This window comes from Prinia subflava, chromosome 5 (genome assembly GCF_021018805.1).
Source record: "Prinia subflava isolate CZ2003 ecotype Zambia chromosome 5, Cam_Psub_1.2, whole genome shotgun sequence".
NCBI classification, from domain to species: domain Eukaryota; kingdom Metazoa; phylum Chordata; class Aves; order Passeriformes; family Cisticolidae; genus Prinia; species Prinia subflava.
The window spans coordinates 2435534-2449791 of record NC_086251.1 but is presented as its reverse complement, the minus strand read 5'-3'; the positions used below and the strand labels follow the sequence as shown (position 1 = coordinate 2449791).

Below are 14258 nucleotides of genomic sequence, written 5' to 3'. Positions count from 1 at the left end.
TCTACTATTATGCAAATAGATTAATCAGCCAACGGTCCAGTGAGAATTAATTTATATCTGAATCAAACGAGGGCCTTGGATTCTTTCTAACCCAGCCCCCAGGCCAGGGCCTGGGCTAGGTAGGCACCTCATATTCTTCATTTGACGAAATGTGAACTGACATAAATACCATGGCTAACTTTCAATCCGATTACCCCGTTACCTCACATCAATGCTCTCCCAGGCACCAGCCCCCGGCGTCCCTCCTTTCAGCAGAGCAGCCAACAAGTGACAACTCCTCCCTGATAAACAAGCACCCACGCTGCCACCTCGGACCCCCACTCTTAACCCATCATTCCTGCTCAATGGCCCTTATTCAACAAGGTACTTTATTTTGTTTGTAGGGATCGGGGGCACCAAACAACACAAAAATACTGTTTTGCTGGGGCTGGGATTCAAAGCTGCCCTTTCAGAGCTGCTGAGCTCTTGAGGCATGAACAATAAACATCCAAAAAGAAAAAAATTATATGGGAGCATCGTGTCCAGCCATACATAGATATTTATAACACTCATGCAGACAATTTAATACAGTCACTGACATCTGTTATCTTTCATACTCCCCTTAGCACTTAAAAAAATAAATAAAACAATGTTTGGGGCTGCTATGTCCAAAGGTCAGTGTAGAGTGAACCCACATTTTACACAGCACCCTTATACTAAACTCATGTTGACAACCACTAAATTCTTTCTATTGCCTTGCACAGGAACTTGTTTTTTTAAAAGGCTTCCCTCCCTCCCCACTTTAAAACTGTAAGCGTTTAAAAAGCTTGGCTAAACAATCCACCAGGTGTGAGAAAAGCCTTTTCTGTGCAAGCAGCTCTGTGTCAGAAAACCTACACTTTGTAATTAGATTAGCAAGCAAGGAGTGAATAGCTCTGATCAAAACACACCCCCCTCTGCATATTGTTTATAGTGCATAACTGATAACTAAGCTTCTCTAGGCATGGTTAAAATCCACTTAAAAACAGGAGTCCTGTCCATTCTGGAATTCAAATGAAGAAGAAAAGAAAACAAAGTGCACATTCTCTAAAAGCTATGTGTAATTGCTTGCCTTTCTTGCTTAAACGCAGATTGATTTGAAAATACATCAGAAAACAAACCCTGTGATTTGACAGCAGCTCCTCATGAAACCATCACTTAAAACACAGCTAACAAAGCTAGAAATGTGGGGGTTTTACCTTACAAACATTCTTCATGGTCAGCTCGGGAAGAGAAGGAAGAAAAACCTCTTGGCCATGTGGTTCCAGCAGTGAAGGACATCCCAGACCCCTGTCAGGAGAGCCAAAAATTCCTCACCCCAGCAGGATGATTTGACTTGTCTGTCTTTGTGGATTTTTTTCCATCTCCTTGCGTACTGGAGTCAGTCTCACCAAGCAAAGAGCAAGTTTGAATGTGTTAACCTCCAGGACCCACTAAAAGTGGGCTTAAAAGCAGTTGCAGGTTAGAGAGCAAACCATCCCCACCTGTTCCCTCAGAGAACTACCCTCACCTGGACATGAAGCTAAGTGGAAAATCAGGTTCTCCCTAAACCTTTCAGACAAAACATGGAAACAGTGACACTGTTTCATCTGCCCAGAGTGCAAATATCCCAGTTTAGAATGTTCAACTCAGCCAGTCCAGTGTGAAGTCAGTCCCCTTTTCCACTGTGGGGCTTGGGATCAGCTGCAAATCCTTGTGTGTACCAATCTTTCCAAAGAGAGAGCTCTGATTACTGCTTCTTCTGGTAAGATCAGGACACCTTATAAATGCCATCCTTCTTTCATCCTTCTTAACACAGTCTTTTAAATATTAGGGCTGGACAACCAGAACTGAGACCAAAAAGGCACCTTCTACTTGGCTAGAGGACACTGTGGAAATAGCAGAAGATAACAGGAAGATTTTCTCCATTTTTCCTCTCATAAACCTGGAGCATTTGCACAGCAGTGGATGGAAAATTTCCATGGAGCCCAGCCTGTTCCTGCTTCTGCTGTGAGTGCAGGAGAAGGGAAAAAGCCCAGCCATGAATTGTCCTGGCACAGCAGTCCAGGTTATGGCTTGAATTGCCCCGAGATAGAGGGTCTGATCACAGCCAGCAGCAGCCCTGCCTCTACACATTCCCCCCTGCTGATTTATTTGTCTGTAGGAGCAGGAGACATTCACCAAAAAATGAAGACAGAATTTTTTTCTGTATAATACCATTAGGGAAAGTTAGATAAAAGTTGATAGGTGAGGGACTAAAGTTCCATTTAAGACCTAAGACAGACCAATTTAAAAGATGCTAGAGAAACACCCCTTATGCCAGTACATCCATGAATCAGGAGGATGCAAATGTAGCTTAAAGCTGCATTAATTTCCTCTCTCCTGACCTTTCATCAGATCCTGACAGGATCTGATGAGTCACAGCCAGAGCATGGGTCCTCAGACAGAGCCCTGTCCTGTGCCAGGACAACATGACCTTACCAGATTTCATCGAGTCGAACTTTAAATCTGCTAAATCCCACCTGTTGCTCCTAAAGACCTTACTAGAGACATATAATTTGATGTTCTCCACCCTCTTACATTTTTAATGGACAAGGCAAAACAGAGGAAAAAAAAAAAGACAAAAATCATGACATGATGAGAGCCCAAAATGTGAATGCAACCACTAAGACATGGTTTTTGTAAACCAGTTCTCATCGCTACAAGTGTGACAAGAAACCTGAGAAAAGCTGTTTCATATCATGAAGATGCTCTTCAAACATCCTGGCTGTCCCATTCTAGACTACAGCTGTCTTTGATATTTCCCCCTGCAGCACCAAAACACTCCTGACAAAGTCCTGAAAGGAGACAAGCACATTCCAATTCTTCTAGGGCTTAACCCCACCGCATTGAAATTACCTTGAGTTTTGCCCCTGACTTCAGCCCTGACAGAACAAGCAACATTCTCGGGCCAAAGGCATGGGGAAAAGCTTTTCTACAACTCTCTTTACATGCTCACACTCTCCTTAGTCCCAGAGATTTCCTTTTGCTTTCAGAGAGCTGAAGGAATAACTGAGTAACACACTTGGCTGTGCATCTGTCCAATCCCATGGCTGCTGGAATGCAAGTAGGGCCTTTTCCTTCTGTCTGTCAGAAAGAAAAATGATCCTCTGAGGAGAGATGCACTTGCTGCAGGTTGGGGAAGCTCCCTAGAGAATTGGCCTTGGCTATTTCAAGAAAGATTCTCAAGGTCCAGGACCTCATCAGCTTTTATTGAGGATGAAATGGAAGAACCCCTCATCTCTGGACATCAGGGAGATGCACTGCTTGTGAAGCAAAGCCCAGAAGAATGGTCCTGTTCTAGTCTCCAGGATGAGCCAAGTGTTTTCTGAAGAGAACAACTCTTTCTCACAAGTGGAGGTCCAGTGGAAAATCTCCTGGCTCTGCAGGATTCCAGTCATCCTGAATTTAGATACCTCCCCCTGAGAATCCTGATGTCCATGATGCCTAAGACTGTGAAGCTGTTAATTCCTTGGGCATTACTGCTCCTTGGCTTTCTGTACCTGAAGCAGCTCAGTTGGTGGCAGCATCCCCAAGGGCCAGCAGAGATAGCACAAATTCCATTCCTCTCACTTCCCATTTTACACTAAGTACTGGGAGCAGAACACGGACCACACGGACCAGGCTGGCTGACCCATTTCCCAGTGGTTCTGTGAAGGCAAACCCTGAGGGGCAGTTTGTAATTCTTGTCCTGTCAGAGCTCCAGAGATCAAACACACTCCACATAAACGTCTACAGCTTGGTATTTCTGGAAACCAAGCACTCTGTCTTTATTAAAGAGGTGCACACAGTTCCTCTCCTCCTCTATGCATGTGGGACAACTTAGCAGCACCTTGTAGACATGAACAAAGCTGTGGTCAGGGCATGGTCTGTAACTGAACCATTTGAACTCTGCAAACTCGTGGCCTCAGTGGACAAGGTCACAAATGCAGAACTTACAAGAAGAAAACACTAAATGTTCAGGGAACTTGATGATCAAAACCCCTTGGAATTCACACTTTCATTTTTTAAGATATTCCCCCATTTCAATTGTGAGAGCATTAGAGTATCCCAACAAGGAAATTTTGCACTTGTGTTTACTAAAGAACCAATTTTTGCACTTGTGTTTACTTTGCAGTTTCTGTTTACTGAAGAACTGTTACACAATATTTGAGTTTCCTTTCCTCCCTTATTTGGTCCCACCAAATGAATCACAGGCTAATCCCTGTTAAAGGACCTTTCAGCACCTTCACACAGGACTCAGAGAGAAAAACACTCCCCCCACAACAGCTCTTCTCCCCACTGAATCATGATGTCTGGAGGTATTTTCACCTAGAAAGAGCCAAGTGAGCCTCCCAGTCACCATCCTGACTGCCAGCACATAGCCTGGGGAAGGCTTTCCATTGGGAAAAGGATTTACAGGTCTCATCAGCACCTCTCTTCTGAGTCTCCCTCTTAAACCTTTCCAGAGAGACTTGAGCCAAAGGAAGTGAAGCATCAGCTGGCTGGCATGGAGGAACTCAAGGAGTTGAGGGTTGATGCTCTAGCCCTTTTAAGAAAAGGTGTATGCACAAGAGAAGGTCCTGGCTTTATCCTACAGGTAGTCAAATAGTGATTCTGCTCTTCCTCTGAGAGCCAGAGGTCCTTGTGTGATGTTCCAGCTGGCAGAGGGGTAGGGAGCAGCCCTTAAATCCATTCTTGTGGCAGACACCAAGTGAGTGTGTGGGCTCAAGGACCCTCAGTTCAAGGTGAGAGCAAACACTCTGATTTTCCAAAACCCACCCCAGGACATACTCATCCTCCTGCTGAATTGTGCTGAGAGTCCTGGCCTCCAGAGAAAGTTGTCCGTCCTGTCAAACCCTGGAGAGTGCGGGACAGAACTGGGTCTTCATGAGTGGAAAAGACAGGGGCTCTTCAAGTCCCAGCACTTAAAATTACCTGCTGCAAAGAGATTTCAGCAGAGATCAGTCAGCAGAGAAATTTGCCACTGTCATAAGCAAAGGATCACAACTTCAGTTTGCAGTGAGGAGGTAGGAGTACTCTGAAGGAATTATTTGAAAGATGAAAGGAATTTTAATTCTTCTGATCTACTTGAGCAGCATGAGACAAACACATTTTGGAGAAAATAAACAGGCAATTTTCATGTTCTGTCATCCTCCTTCACATTTTATCTGCACAGTCTAATTTGGACCATTACAGTCCAATATCTGAAATCCAAACTGCCACTGTCCCATTCCCGGCAAGGTTCCACTGGGCCAAGTAATCAAGAAATCGAGGCAGCAAATAAACCATCATATCGTATTTTGCAAATCCAAGCTCTCCAAACCATGCCAATCCTAGCTTATGAAAGAAGTTGTTTTTAAGGAGGTTGTGTGGTTGTTTATTAGACAGATCAGTGGAGAAGAAAGAAGAGGGATTGTTCAACCCCAGATTATTTTTTTTAAACAAAGGTGGAGGCTGGGGAAAGGATGAAATGGACAAAAATAATCAAATTCAGAAGAAAGGATGCAAATTAAACAGGCTTGGAAGGAGTTAGCAAAGCGCAAGCAAGACACAGAGACTAAACTAAAGTTAATTACTTTTGACACGATCAGATCATCTGGTTGCATTTCAGGCCGTGTGCGCTCTGGGCTGGCCAGCATGAATGGAGAGGCAAAAAGAAAGTAACTCTCCCCTCGAGGTCCCTTTGCCAAGTCTGGGCTGTGCGCTCTGTCCGAGATCCCTCTTTCTTTGCGCAGGGAGAGAGAGGGGGAGAGGGGAGAGAAACACAGTTAACCACCTGTCAGGGCTGAGGACACAATAAGGCAGCCCCCAAAAGAGCTTTTCATGCATGCGTAATATATTTGTTCAGCTATTCACTTAATGAAGCTGATAAATGTGATGCAAAACAATAGTCAAGTTAATCTATTTAGTAAAATGTTTTGAGACTCTCAGGCGATGTTAAGGAGGGTAGTGTGCTCGGGGACATTTTCATTTCAATACGCTCATCTCTCCCCTCTTAGGGGGGTTTCAAGCAACCTATGTGAATATAATTTCTTATAAATGTGTCTTTAATGGGTTTAATTCACCCTTGCCAGCTGTTTTTTTAGCTATTTTGTAAGAGCAAAACAAACGTGCCAGGCTTGGAAAGCTAGTTAAAATTAGTTTCGGTCACTGGGGCCAAGCTATATTTCCTGCAAACCATCTGCTTGATTGGCACAATAGAAGGATTTTCAAGAAAAAGGGAGGGGGGGATCTAGAAGAGCTTTGAACGAACCAACAGTTACTATTCCTTGTGCTTGAATTCTAAAGGTGAAGACTTAGGTGTCTTAATACAGCCTCGCCCCCGCAGCCTCCATTCAAGCTGTGGTCGATGAGCATCGTCAGGGGGCTGGGACACAGCAGGGACGGAGCATCGCTCCCCCTCTCCGGCAGGAAAATAAAATTAAACAAAAAATAAAAATTTAAAAAATATAAAAAGGAGGGGGGGAACAATAAGGAAACTACCCAAAAGGCGCACACACACACGTTTGCAGCTTTTGGGAGGAAGAAGCGCGCACGCGGGCAGCCCCGGGGGGGGTGCGGAGAGGGGCTCGGGCCGTCCCTTGCGGAGCGGCTCCCGCCTTGGGAAGGGAGGGAGGGACGGAGGGACGAGGATTTGGACTTCCACCTGGCTGCGGGGCCAGGGGCTGTCCCGAGGAGGGTGTCCCGCGTGGGGTGGCGGTGATTGAGACGTCCGTCTGCCGGGGCCGCGGGTGCGGGAGAGCCGCGGGGCTCCGAGCGCCGCTCCGGAGCCGCCGGGGGGGCGCCGGCCCGGCCCCGCCCGGCCCTTTGGTCTCCGGATTTGAAGTGCTGGCTCTCCCAATTTCATGCGGATTACCAGCCTCGGACCGGGACACACGCAGCTTCAACCCCCGCCTCCCCCTCCCTGCCCCTCACCGCCGGCAGTTTGGGGTTTGGGCTCTTCCCCCCCAAACCCCCCTCCTTTTTTTTTTTTTTTTTTTTTTTTTTTTTTTTTTTTTTTAAGTGGCAAAGAAAGTGAGTGACTTTTAAGAAATAAATTTGAAGATAACGACATTAAAATGAATGGCAGGAAACACAAAACTGCCCGAGCATAGGTCAAACGGCATTAGTCACAGGTTTTATCCTGAGACATTAGAATTCCCTTTCTCTTAAATGATCACTGCCTTTGAAAAGAAACTTCCAAAGGCGATCTCTTAAAATAAGATCCTTTCGTCTGATTTCTTGGTTTCTTATGGTCTATCTTCCCTTTCAATAGATGTCTAGTCCCTTTTGCCGTGGTGCTTAAGGAATTCTTTATGGGTGTGCTCAGACGCATCACAAGGACCCGGGTCCACGCGTGCCCCAGCATGCGTTTGACCCAACCTTCCACAAAATGTCAGCCCCTCTTTTTTAAAACCAGAGAAATTACCAGCAGTTGGTCTATAGCGGGACAAAATGCCCCCGATGTATATGTAAAGAAAGGAGTAAATCATCTCAAAGGAAACCTATAATGACTGTAAAAAACGAAGTGTTCTCGGAACAGCCCGGGCGGAGCTCATTTGGGAAACGCCGGCATCGGGGGACGCTTGCCAGAGGGGCAGGGAGCAGGGGACAGGGACGGCACCGGGAGCTGGCGGGGGTGGCAGGCAATTATTTTATTGCTTTTTCCATTCGCCACTGTCCCGCTGGCTCGATGACCGGCACCCCGAGAGCAGCGCCGGCACAAACGGGGCTGCAGGGAGCAGCCCGGGGTGGGGGCCGAGGAGAGCCGATCCCGGGGCAGGGCGGGGCAACCCCGGCACCCCCCGGGACCCCCCGGGACCCCTCGGGACCCCCGGAGCCCGAGCGGGGCCAGGGGCAGGTGGCGGGACCCCTCGGCACCCAGGAGCTCTGCCCACGCCTCCCTGCCCCTTTTTTTTTTTTTTTTCCCTCTCTTTTTTTTTTTACCTGCTAAGCATCAAGAGCGATAAAACTGAGGAGCGGGGTGGAGGGGGAAAAAACTCCAGCGAGGTTTTGTTTCAAAACGATGCTTTCAGACGGCCAGGCAGGTCTGCAGGTGCTCGCCTGCTGGGGGCCGGCGAGCAGCACCGGGAAAGCTTGTCAGGATCATACAGCTTCCAGGGCTGATTCCGTCCTCCCCAATAAATAACTTTTTGATTTGAATCAAGGGAGAGGTTTAACAGACTTTCTTTCTTCGCTAATGTGATATAAATCGCAGATGCACTTTTATTGAATGGTTAAAGCATCGACATGGAGATAATCAACACAAAACGGCCGGACAAAAACCATCGAGAGAAATAAAGCTGGTTAATAAGATTTTTGAGAAAGCTTTGTGTTAAAAAGTAAAAAGGGAAAACAGCTGAAGGTGACAGTTAGTTCATGGTTAATAGGATAAAGGCTGCATGGTTGAGCTGCACACTTCTGCTTGCAAAGGTTCAGACACACCAAAGCGCTGAATGGGGTGCTTTTAAAACATAGGACATTTAACACATCTGTTATAGTCTTTAACAGAGAAATCAGGTAAAACCGCTCTCAATAGCGGCTTTCATCACCCACCTCCAAAGGAAACCAACTACACTAGCGCCTGTTTCTGTATTTGCCGCCACAAACAAAACCTCTCTGCCAGAAAAATCCCGGTTTATTGCTTTCCCGTTAGACGATGTCATTTGTCCCTGGCACCAAAGTTAGGGGGCTCCGGGCTCTGCAGCGCTGAGCAGTGCCCCTTCCGAAACCCTGCAGATGAAAAGCGAGACCAGGGGAATTTGGCTGCTCCGAGCCACGGACACCGACAGAGCCCAGAGCGGCTCGGACGACTTCAGCCAAAAGATTCCAAACGCTACAAAGTTGTCGTGGTTTTCACGGCTGGAGGGGGGCTATTCCCGCTATTTTGGGGGTAGATAAGCTACAGAGGAGCAGCAAGACTGAGAACCCGAAGGGGTTGCTCTGCTCCCACAAAGCTGTGCAGACCTTTCCCAGTGCAATACTCAGGTTTTGTGGGCACCAGGGCTCACATTTCGGTCTGGGCAAACCTCTCCCCTGAGCACAAGGACACGAGACTTTTACGAAGCTCGGATCTTGAAAGGAGAGGTCGGCACCGCAAATACGCCTTATTCCGGACCTTTGATGTGCAGATAGAAAACCAACCCCATCTACACGCACTAATTCTGCCTCACGCTAATAGCAGGAGCAGAATATGTTCAAACCACGGTGGGATCCGCTCTCCAAACGCGTTTCTCCCTCAGCAGAGCTTAGTTCCTCGTTTGCTAATTTGTATTTTCATATCCACAAAGCCCGTGCTTTTCTGAGAGTCCGCAGATAAGTTTATATGAATATTTATTGATTTATTTCCTAAACACAGCAGGGGAGCGGCAAATAAATTTAGTGCTTTCTTTAAATAATTCCCTTTCTACGAGGCAAGATGTCATTTGAAACTTTTAAATAGGCATTTAATTAGCCTGTGTGTGTTGCCTCTGAACAAAACCCTGCTGGGAGCCTTTGGAGCGCTGTATTCCAAAGAGGCGGTCAATATGCAAAATTGATGACTACACTTTCTTTGTGGCGGGGCCATTGTGCCCCGGTTGCTTATGAAGTCTAATCCAATCATAAATTGCAGCCCCGGACCAATGGAGGAGCCGGGAGCTCGCCCTGAATGAAGCTCAAGTGGAGAACTTTGTTGAACCCCATTGTTGGGGCTGTCACTTTTGAAAGAGCCTCAGCGGGGCTGACCACTATAAAACCCACAGTCCAGGAGGAAGGGGCAGAGAGAACTCCGCCAGGCTCGCCGGCTGGATCTTTACCAACCCAGGTTTGCAAAGCAGAAAACAAACCCGAACAAACAAACAAGCAGGCGAGCGGCCGCAGCCCGGCTCCGCGGACGGCCCCTGCGATGATGTTCCCCAGCCTCATCGCCCCTCCAGCCGTCTACCCCAGCCTCCTCCGGCCCACCCCCACCCTCACCTTGCCTCAGTCGCTGCAGTCGGCTTTTTCCAGCCATTCCAGCTTCCTGGTGGAAGATTTGATCCGGATCAGCAGGCCCACCAGCTACCTGCCCAGGACTGCCCCCCCGCCCAGCATGTCCCCGCCGACCTCGGCGGCCAGGACGGACTCGGGCACTCCGGAGCTGCCCAGCTCCACCACGGCCGGCTCCAGGAGGATCTGTTCGCCGCAGACTTCCAGCAGCGACTCCACTTTCCTGAAGTTCGGCGTGAACGCCATCCTGTCCTCCACGCCGCGGGCCGGTAAGCGGGGACACGCCGGGCTGGGGGCGCCGGGACACCCCGCCCGCGGGAGGGCGGCTCGGGCCCGGGACAGCGCCGGAGCCACTCCAGGACGGGGAGGGGGAGCCAGGGCCGCAGAGCCCCCGGCACCGCTCGGATTCCAGGGGCGAGGGGCAGCGCGAGGAGCGGCTCCAGGACGGGGAGGGGGAGCCCGGATCGCAGAGCCCCCGGCACCGCTCGGATTCCAGGGGCGTGGGGCAGCGCTGCCGGCGGCCGGCCCCGGGAGGAGCAGGCGGAGCGAGGGGTCCCGGAGACGAGCGGTGCCCCGGCCGTGTCTTGTGGCTCACCCTGTCCTCACGGGTGCCGGCAAAACCAGCAAAAGTGCCGCTTTTCCTCGGCCCGTCCGAGTTTGGGCTGGCTCTCTTATTTTTTCTAAAAGTACCGCGGCGTTGGTCTCCAGAACCGGCGGAGTCCAATTGGCGGTGACCCTCCGATTAATTTGATTTTGTTTATTCACTAGAAACCTCCCCCGCTCTGCTTCAGAGCGTCCCGCCAAAGACTTTCTCCTTTCCGTACTTCGAAGGATCCTTCCAGCCGTTCCTCAGATCCTCCTATTTCCCAGGTAGGTGTTGAAAGCGTCCCTCTGCGGCACAGCCCGGCGCTTCTCGCCGTCCCTGCCTTCCCCCGGCGGGGTTACGCTGCAGTTCAGAGGTTGGAGGGAGTACAACATTCAAGCATCAGTCGCGCCAATTTGCTGCCCGATTTAGCACAGGCAGCGACTGCCTGACATTCCCTGCCCGCTCCCCCCGCTGATCCGCAAATTAGCCGGGATTGTCACGGTGCCGAGGCAGGCGGGTCCCCGCTCCCTCCCTCCCTCTCCCGCTCCCTGTCCCTGTCCCTCCCTCGCTGCTTCCCTCTGGCCCGGCTGGTGCGGATGTTTCAGCACCACGAGGAGCGGTCAGCTCCCGCCGCCGGGCAGGGAGCGAGGGACGGAGGGAGGGATGGAGGGATGGAGAGAGGGGGATGTAGGGAGAGAGGAAGGGAGAGAGGAATGGGTAGAGAGAGGGAGGGATGGAGAGAGGGAGGGGTGGAGAGAGGGATGAAGGGAGGAATGGATAGAGAGAGGGAGGGAGACAGAGAATGAGGGAGAGAGGGAGAGATGGAGAGAGGGAGGGATGGAGAGAGGGATGGATGGAGAGAGGGATGGAGGGAGGAATGGATAAAGAGAGGGAGGGATGGAGAGAGGGAGGGGTGGAAAGAGGGATGAAGGGAGGAATGGATAGAGAGAGGGAGGGATGGAGAGAGGGATGGAGGAAGAGATGGAGAGATGAAGGGATGGATAGAGGAATGGATGTAGAGAGGGAGGGATGGAAAGAGGGAAGGATGGAGAGAGGGAGGGATGGAGAGAGGGAACATGTGGGTGTCCCCTAAACGTTTCCGCGGTACGGGCGGACCCAGCGCGCTGCGGGAGCGGCGTGACTGCCCTGCTCCACCTCCTCACCCTCTGCTCCATCACCTCCGCCTCCTGCTAACCCTGCCCTCCTCCACCTTCCCGGTTACACCGTCAAACAACGCGGGAAAGGCGAGGAAGCAGGCCACGGAGCTGTGGATGGTACAGCACCGAAGTATTATGATGCTGAGAGAACAATTTAAAAATATAACAACAAAACAACACACAAAAACCCCGAAATCTGATTACACAAACAAGCTATGAATTTAAAAAAAAAACAGGGAAAGGGAGAGAGAAAAAAAAATAACCCAAGCTCTTCTATTCATCCTCTGGATAATGGAATTTGCTTCCTTTCTCCAGCATGTGAATAGCCTAACAAAAACAACTTGAGCTTTATAAATAGCTTTTCATGTCCATTTAATGAAAATGATTTGGGGAAAGAGACGATTGTGCCATCAGTATTCTCCCGAGGAGCCTGGCATGCCGTTGTGTTTAGTTTGAAAGTGTAAATCTCTTTTGTTCCAATAATATATGGCGTTAGCTGCTTGTCCTCAGTCTTTTTCTGTTAGTTCATTACTACACAATTACCATTCACGCTTCATTAGCATCTCTGTCTCTCTTGGGGAGGTTCCCCCCCTCCTTTTTTTTTAAGGCGAAACTCTGCCCTTTTTTATCATACTAATGCCATTGGGAACCAGGCAGTGTGCTAATTAGCTGCTACTTTTCATGTCTTCGAATTGAATTCTCCAACTTTGGAGCGGGAAGGGGGGGTGGGGGGGAGAGAGAAGAGATTATTATAAAAAAAAAAAAAAAGATGAATACTGATTGATCAAAACTGCATCTGAAGAGGAGCGGTTTTGTTCGGAATTCAGAAAAGTCCTCATTTTCATCTCCAGCATAATAAAGCATCTGAAATGATAAAAGCATCTGAAAAAAAAAATGCTTCTGAGTGGGAGGGAGAGGTTTTTTATTATACCTCTATCTTAGCCGGTACGCCTCGCTTTGCCTTTTCAGGCCGGGGACCTTTGAATCTCCCAACAAAACCGGCCACCACCGACCCATTCCCCACATCTGATAGATCTAATCCCGGCCACCGCCGCCTTGAAAAGGGGGCGCGGCCGCTTAAGCCCCGAGCTCCTTTTCAGGGCCGCGGGTCGGCGAGCGCCCGCCCGAAGGGCAGGGAGGGCTGGCGGGCCCCGGTGCCGCCCTGCTCAGTGCCCTGTGTCCCTCCCGCAGCCGCCTCCGCCGTGGTGCCCATCCCCGGCACCTTCTCGTGGCCGCTGGCCGCCCGCGGCAAGCCCCGCCGGGGGATGCTGCGCCGCGCCGTCTTCTCGGACGTGCAGCGCAAGGCGCTGGAGAAGATGTTCCAGAAGCAGAAGTACATCAGCAAGCCCGACAGGAAGAAGCTGGCGGCCAAGCTGGGCCTCAAGGACTCGCAGGTGAGGGAAAAAACGGGTGCGGGGAGGGCAGAGGGGGTGCGGGGAGCCGAGAGACCCCCGCTGCCCGGGGGCAGCTTGGGAGAAGCAGGGGGAAGGGGATGGGAGCAGGGAGAGAAGGAGATGGGAGCAGGGAGAAGGGGATGGGAGAAAGGAATGGGAGCAGGGAGATAGGGATGGGAGCAGGGAGAAGGGGATGGGAGCAGGGAGAGGATGGGATGGGAGCAGGGAGAGGATGGGATGGGAGCAGGGGAGGGTGGGATGGGAGCAAGAAGAAGGGGGTAGAAGCAGGGAGAACACTCAAAGCAAGTTACAGGCAATCAACAGAGCCAAAAATGTCACAATTCCCAGCTGGGTGAGCAGGACCACAGCCTGATTGCCCCTGAGCTCTCTCCTAGGGTCCTCCAGAGATCAGATTCCATGGCTCCTGTTAGCTTTAATATGGGCAGGTGCAGGGTTTTGAGCATGCAGCCAAAACACCTTTTCTGGTCCCTGTTTTACTGAACTGCTTCACTCCTCTGTTGCTTTGTCCCCTAGGTGAAGATCTGGTTCCAGAACAGGAGGATGAAATGGAGGAACTCCAAAGAAAGAGAGCTCCTCTCTTCTGGTGGCTGCAGAGAACAGACCCTTCCCACCAAGTTCAACCCTCACCCAGACCTCAGTGACGTGGGCAAGAAGTGTTCAGGAGAGGAGGAGGAGGAGGAGGTTCCCCCCGTGTGCCCACCCAGCCCCCAGCACCCCCTGACCTACCACCAGTCCCCAGAACATCTGCACCTGAGGGACAGACTGGACTCCCAGATGTCTCCTTCTCCATCCCACTCCAGCAGCCCCAGCAAACCCTCAGACTTCTCAGACTCAGAGGAAGAGGATGATGAAGGGGAAGAAGAAGAGGAGGAGATAACAGTCTCTTAGATCACTTGCCTGCCCTTGCCATCACATGAGGACACTGCAAAGATGTAAATAAACCAGAGTGCTATAAATTGAAGAGGTGCTGTCCCACCCCAATGTCCACATGCTTCTTCAGTGCAGGTTCTTTATCACAATAGCTGCAAGACTTCCTCTTCACTGGTATCCCTCATTTGTTGACCCCTGTGGAAATTTTCATGTTCATTATATCTGCCTAACTTTTCATAACTCTCTCTGCTTAGCAATCTATAT

General features: G+C 50.2%; 1 protein-coding gene across 1 annotated transcript; it reads left to right on the top strand.

Annotated features, from left to right (window-relative positions):
* Positions 1-9883: 9883 nt before the first annotated feature.
* On the top strand, positions 9884-14012 carry DBX1 (developing brain homeobox 1). Its single transcript, XM_063397265.1, has 4 exons — positions 9884-10235; positions 10735-10836; positions 12901-13103; positions 13638-14012. The coding sequence occupies exons 1-4, from the start codon at positions 9884-9886 to the stop codon at positions 14010-14012; spliced, it is 1032 nt and encodes a 343-aa protein (XP_063253335.1).
* Positions 14013-14258: the final 246 nt, after the last annotated feature.

Excerpts from the sequence above, each read along its gene's own strand:
- DBX1 (XM_063397265.1), top strand. The coding sequence starts at position 9,884 with ATGATGTTCCCCAGCCTCATCGCCCCTCCAGCCGTCTACCCCAGCCTC. Across the intron at positions 10,236-10,734 it reads GTCCTCCACGCCGCGGGCCG|AAACCTCCCCCGCTCTGCTT; the intron begins GTAAGCGGGGAC and ends TTTATTCACTAG. Across the intron at positions 13,104-13,637 it reads TGGGCCTCAAGGACTCGCAG|GTGAAGATCTGGTTCCAGAA; the intron begins GTGAGGGAAAAA and ends TTTGTCCCCTAG.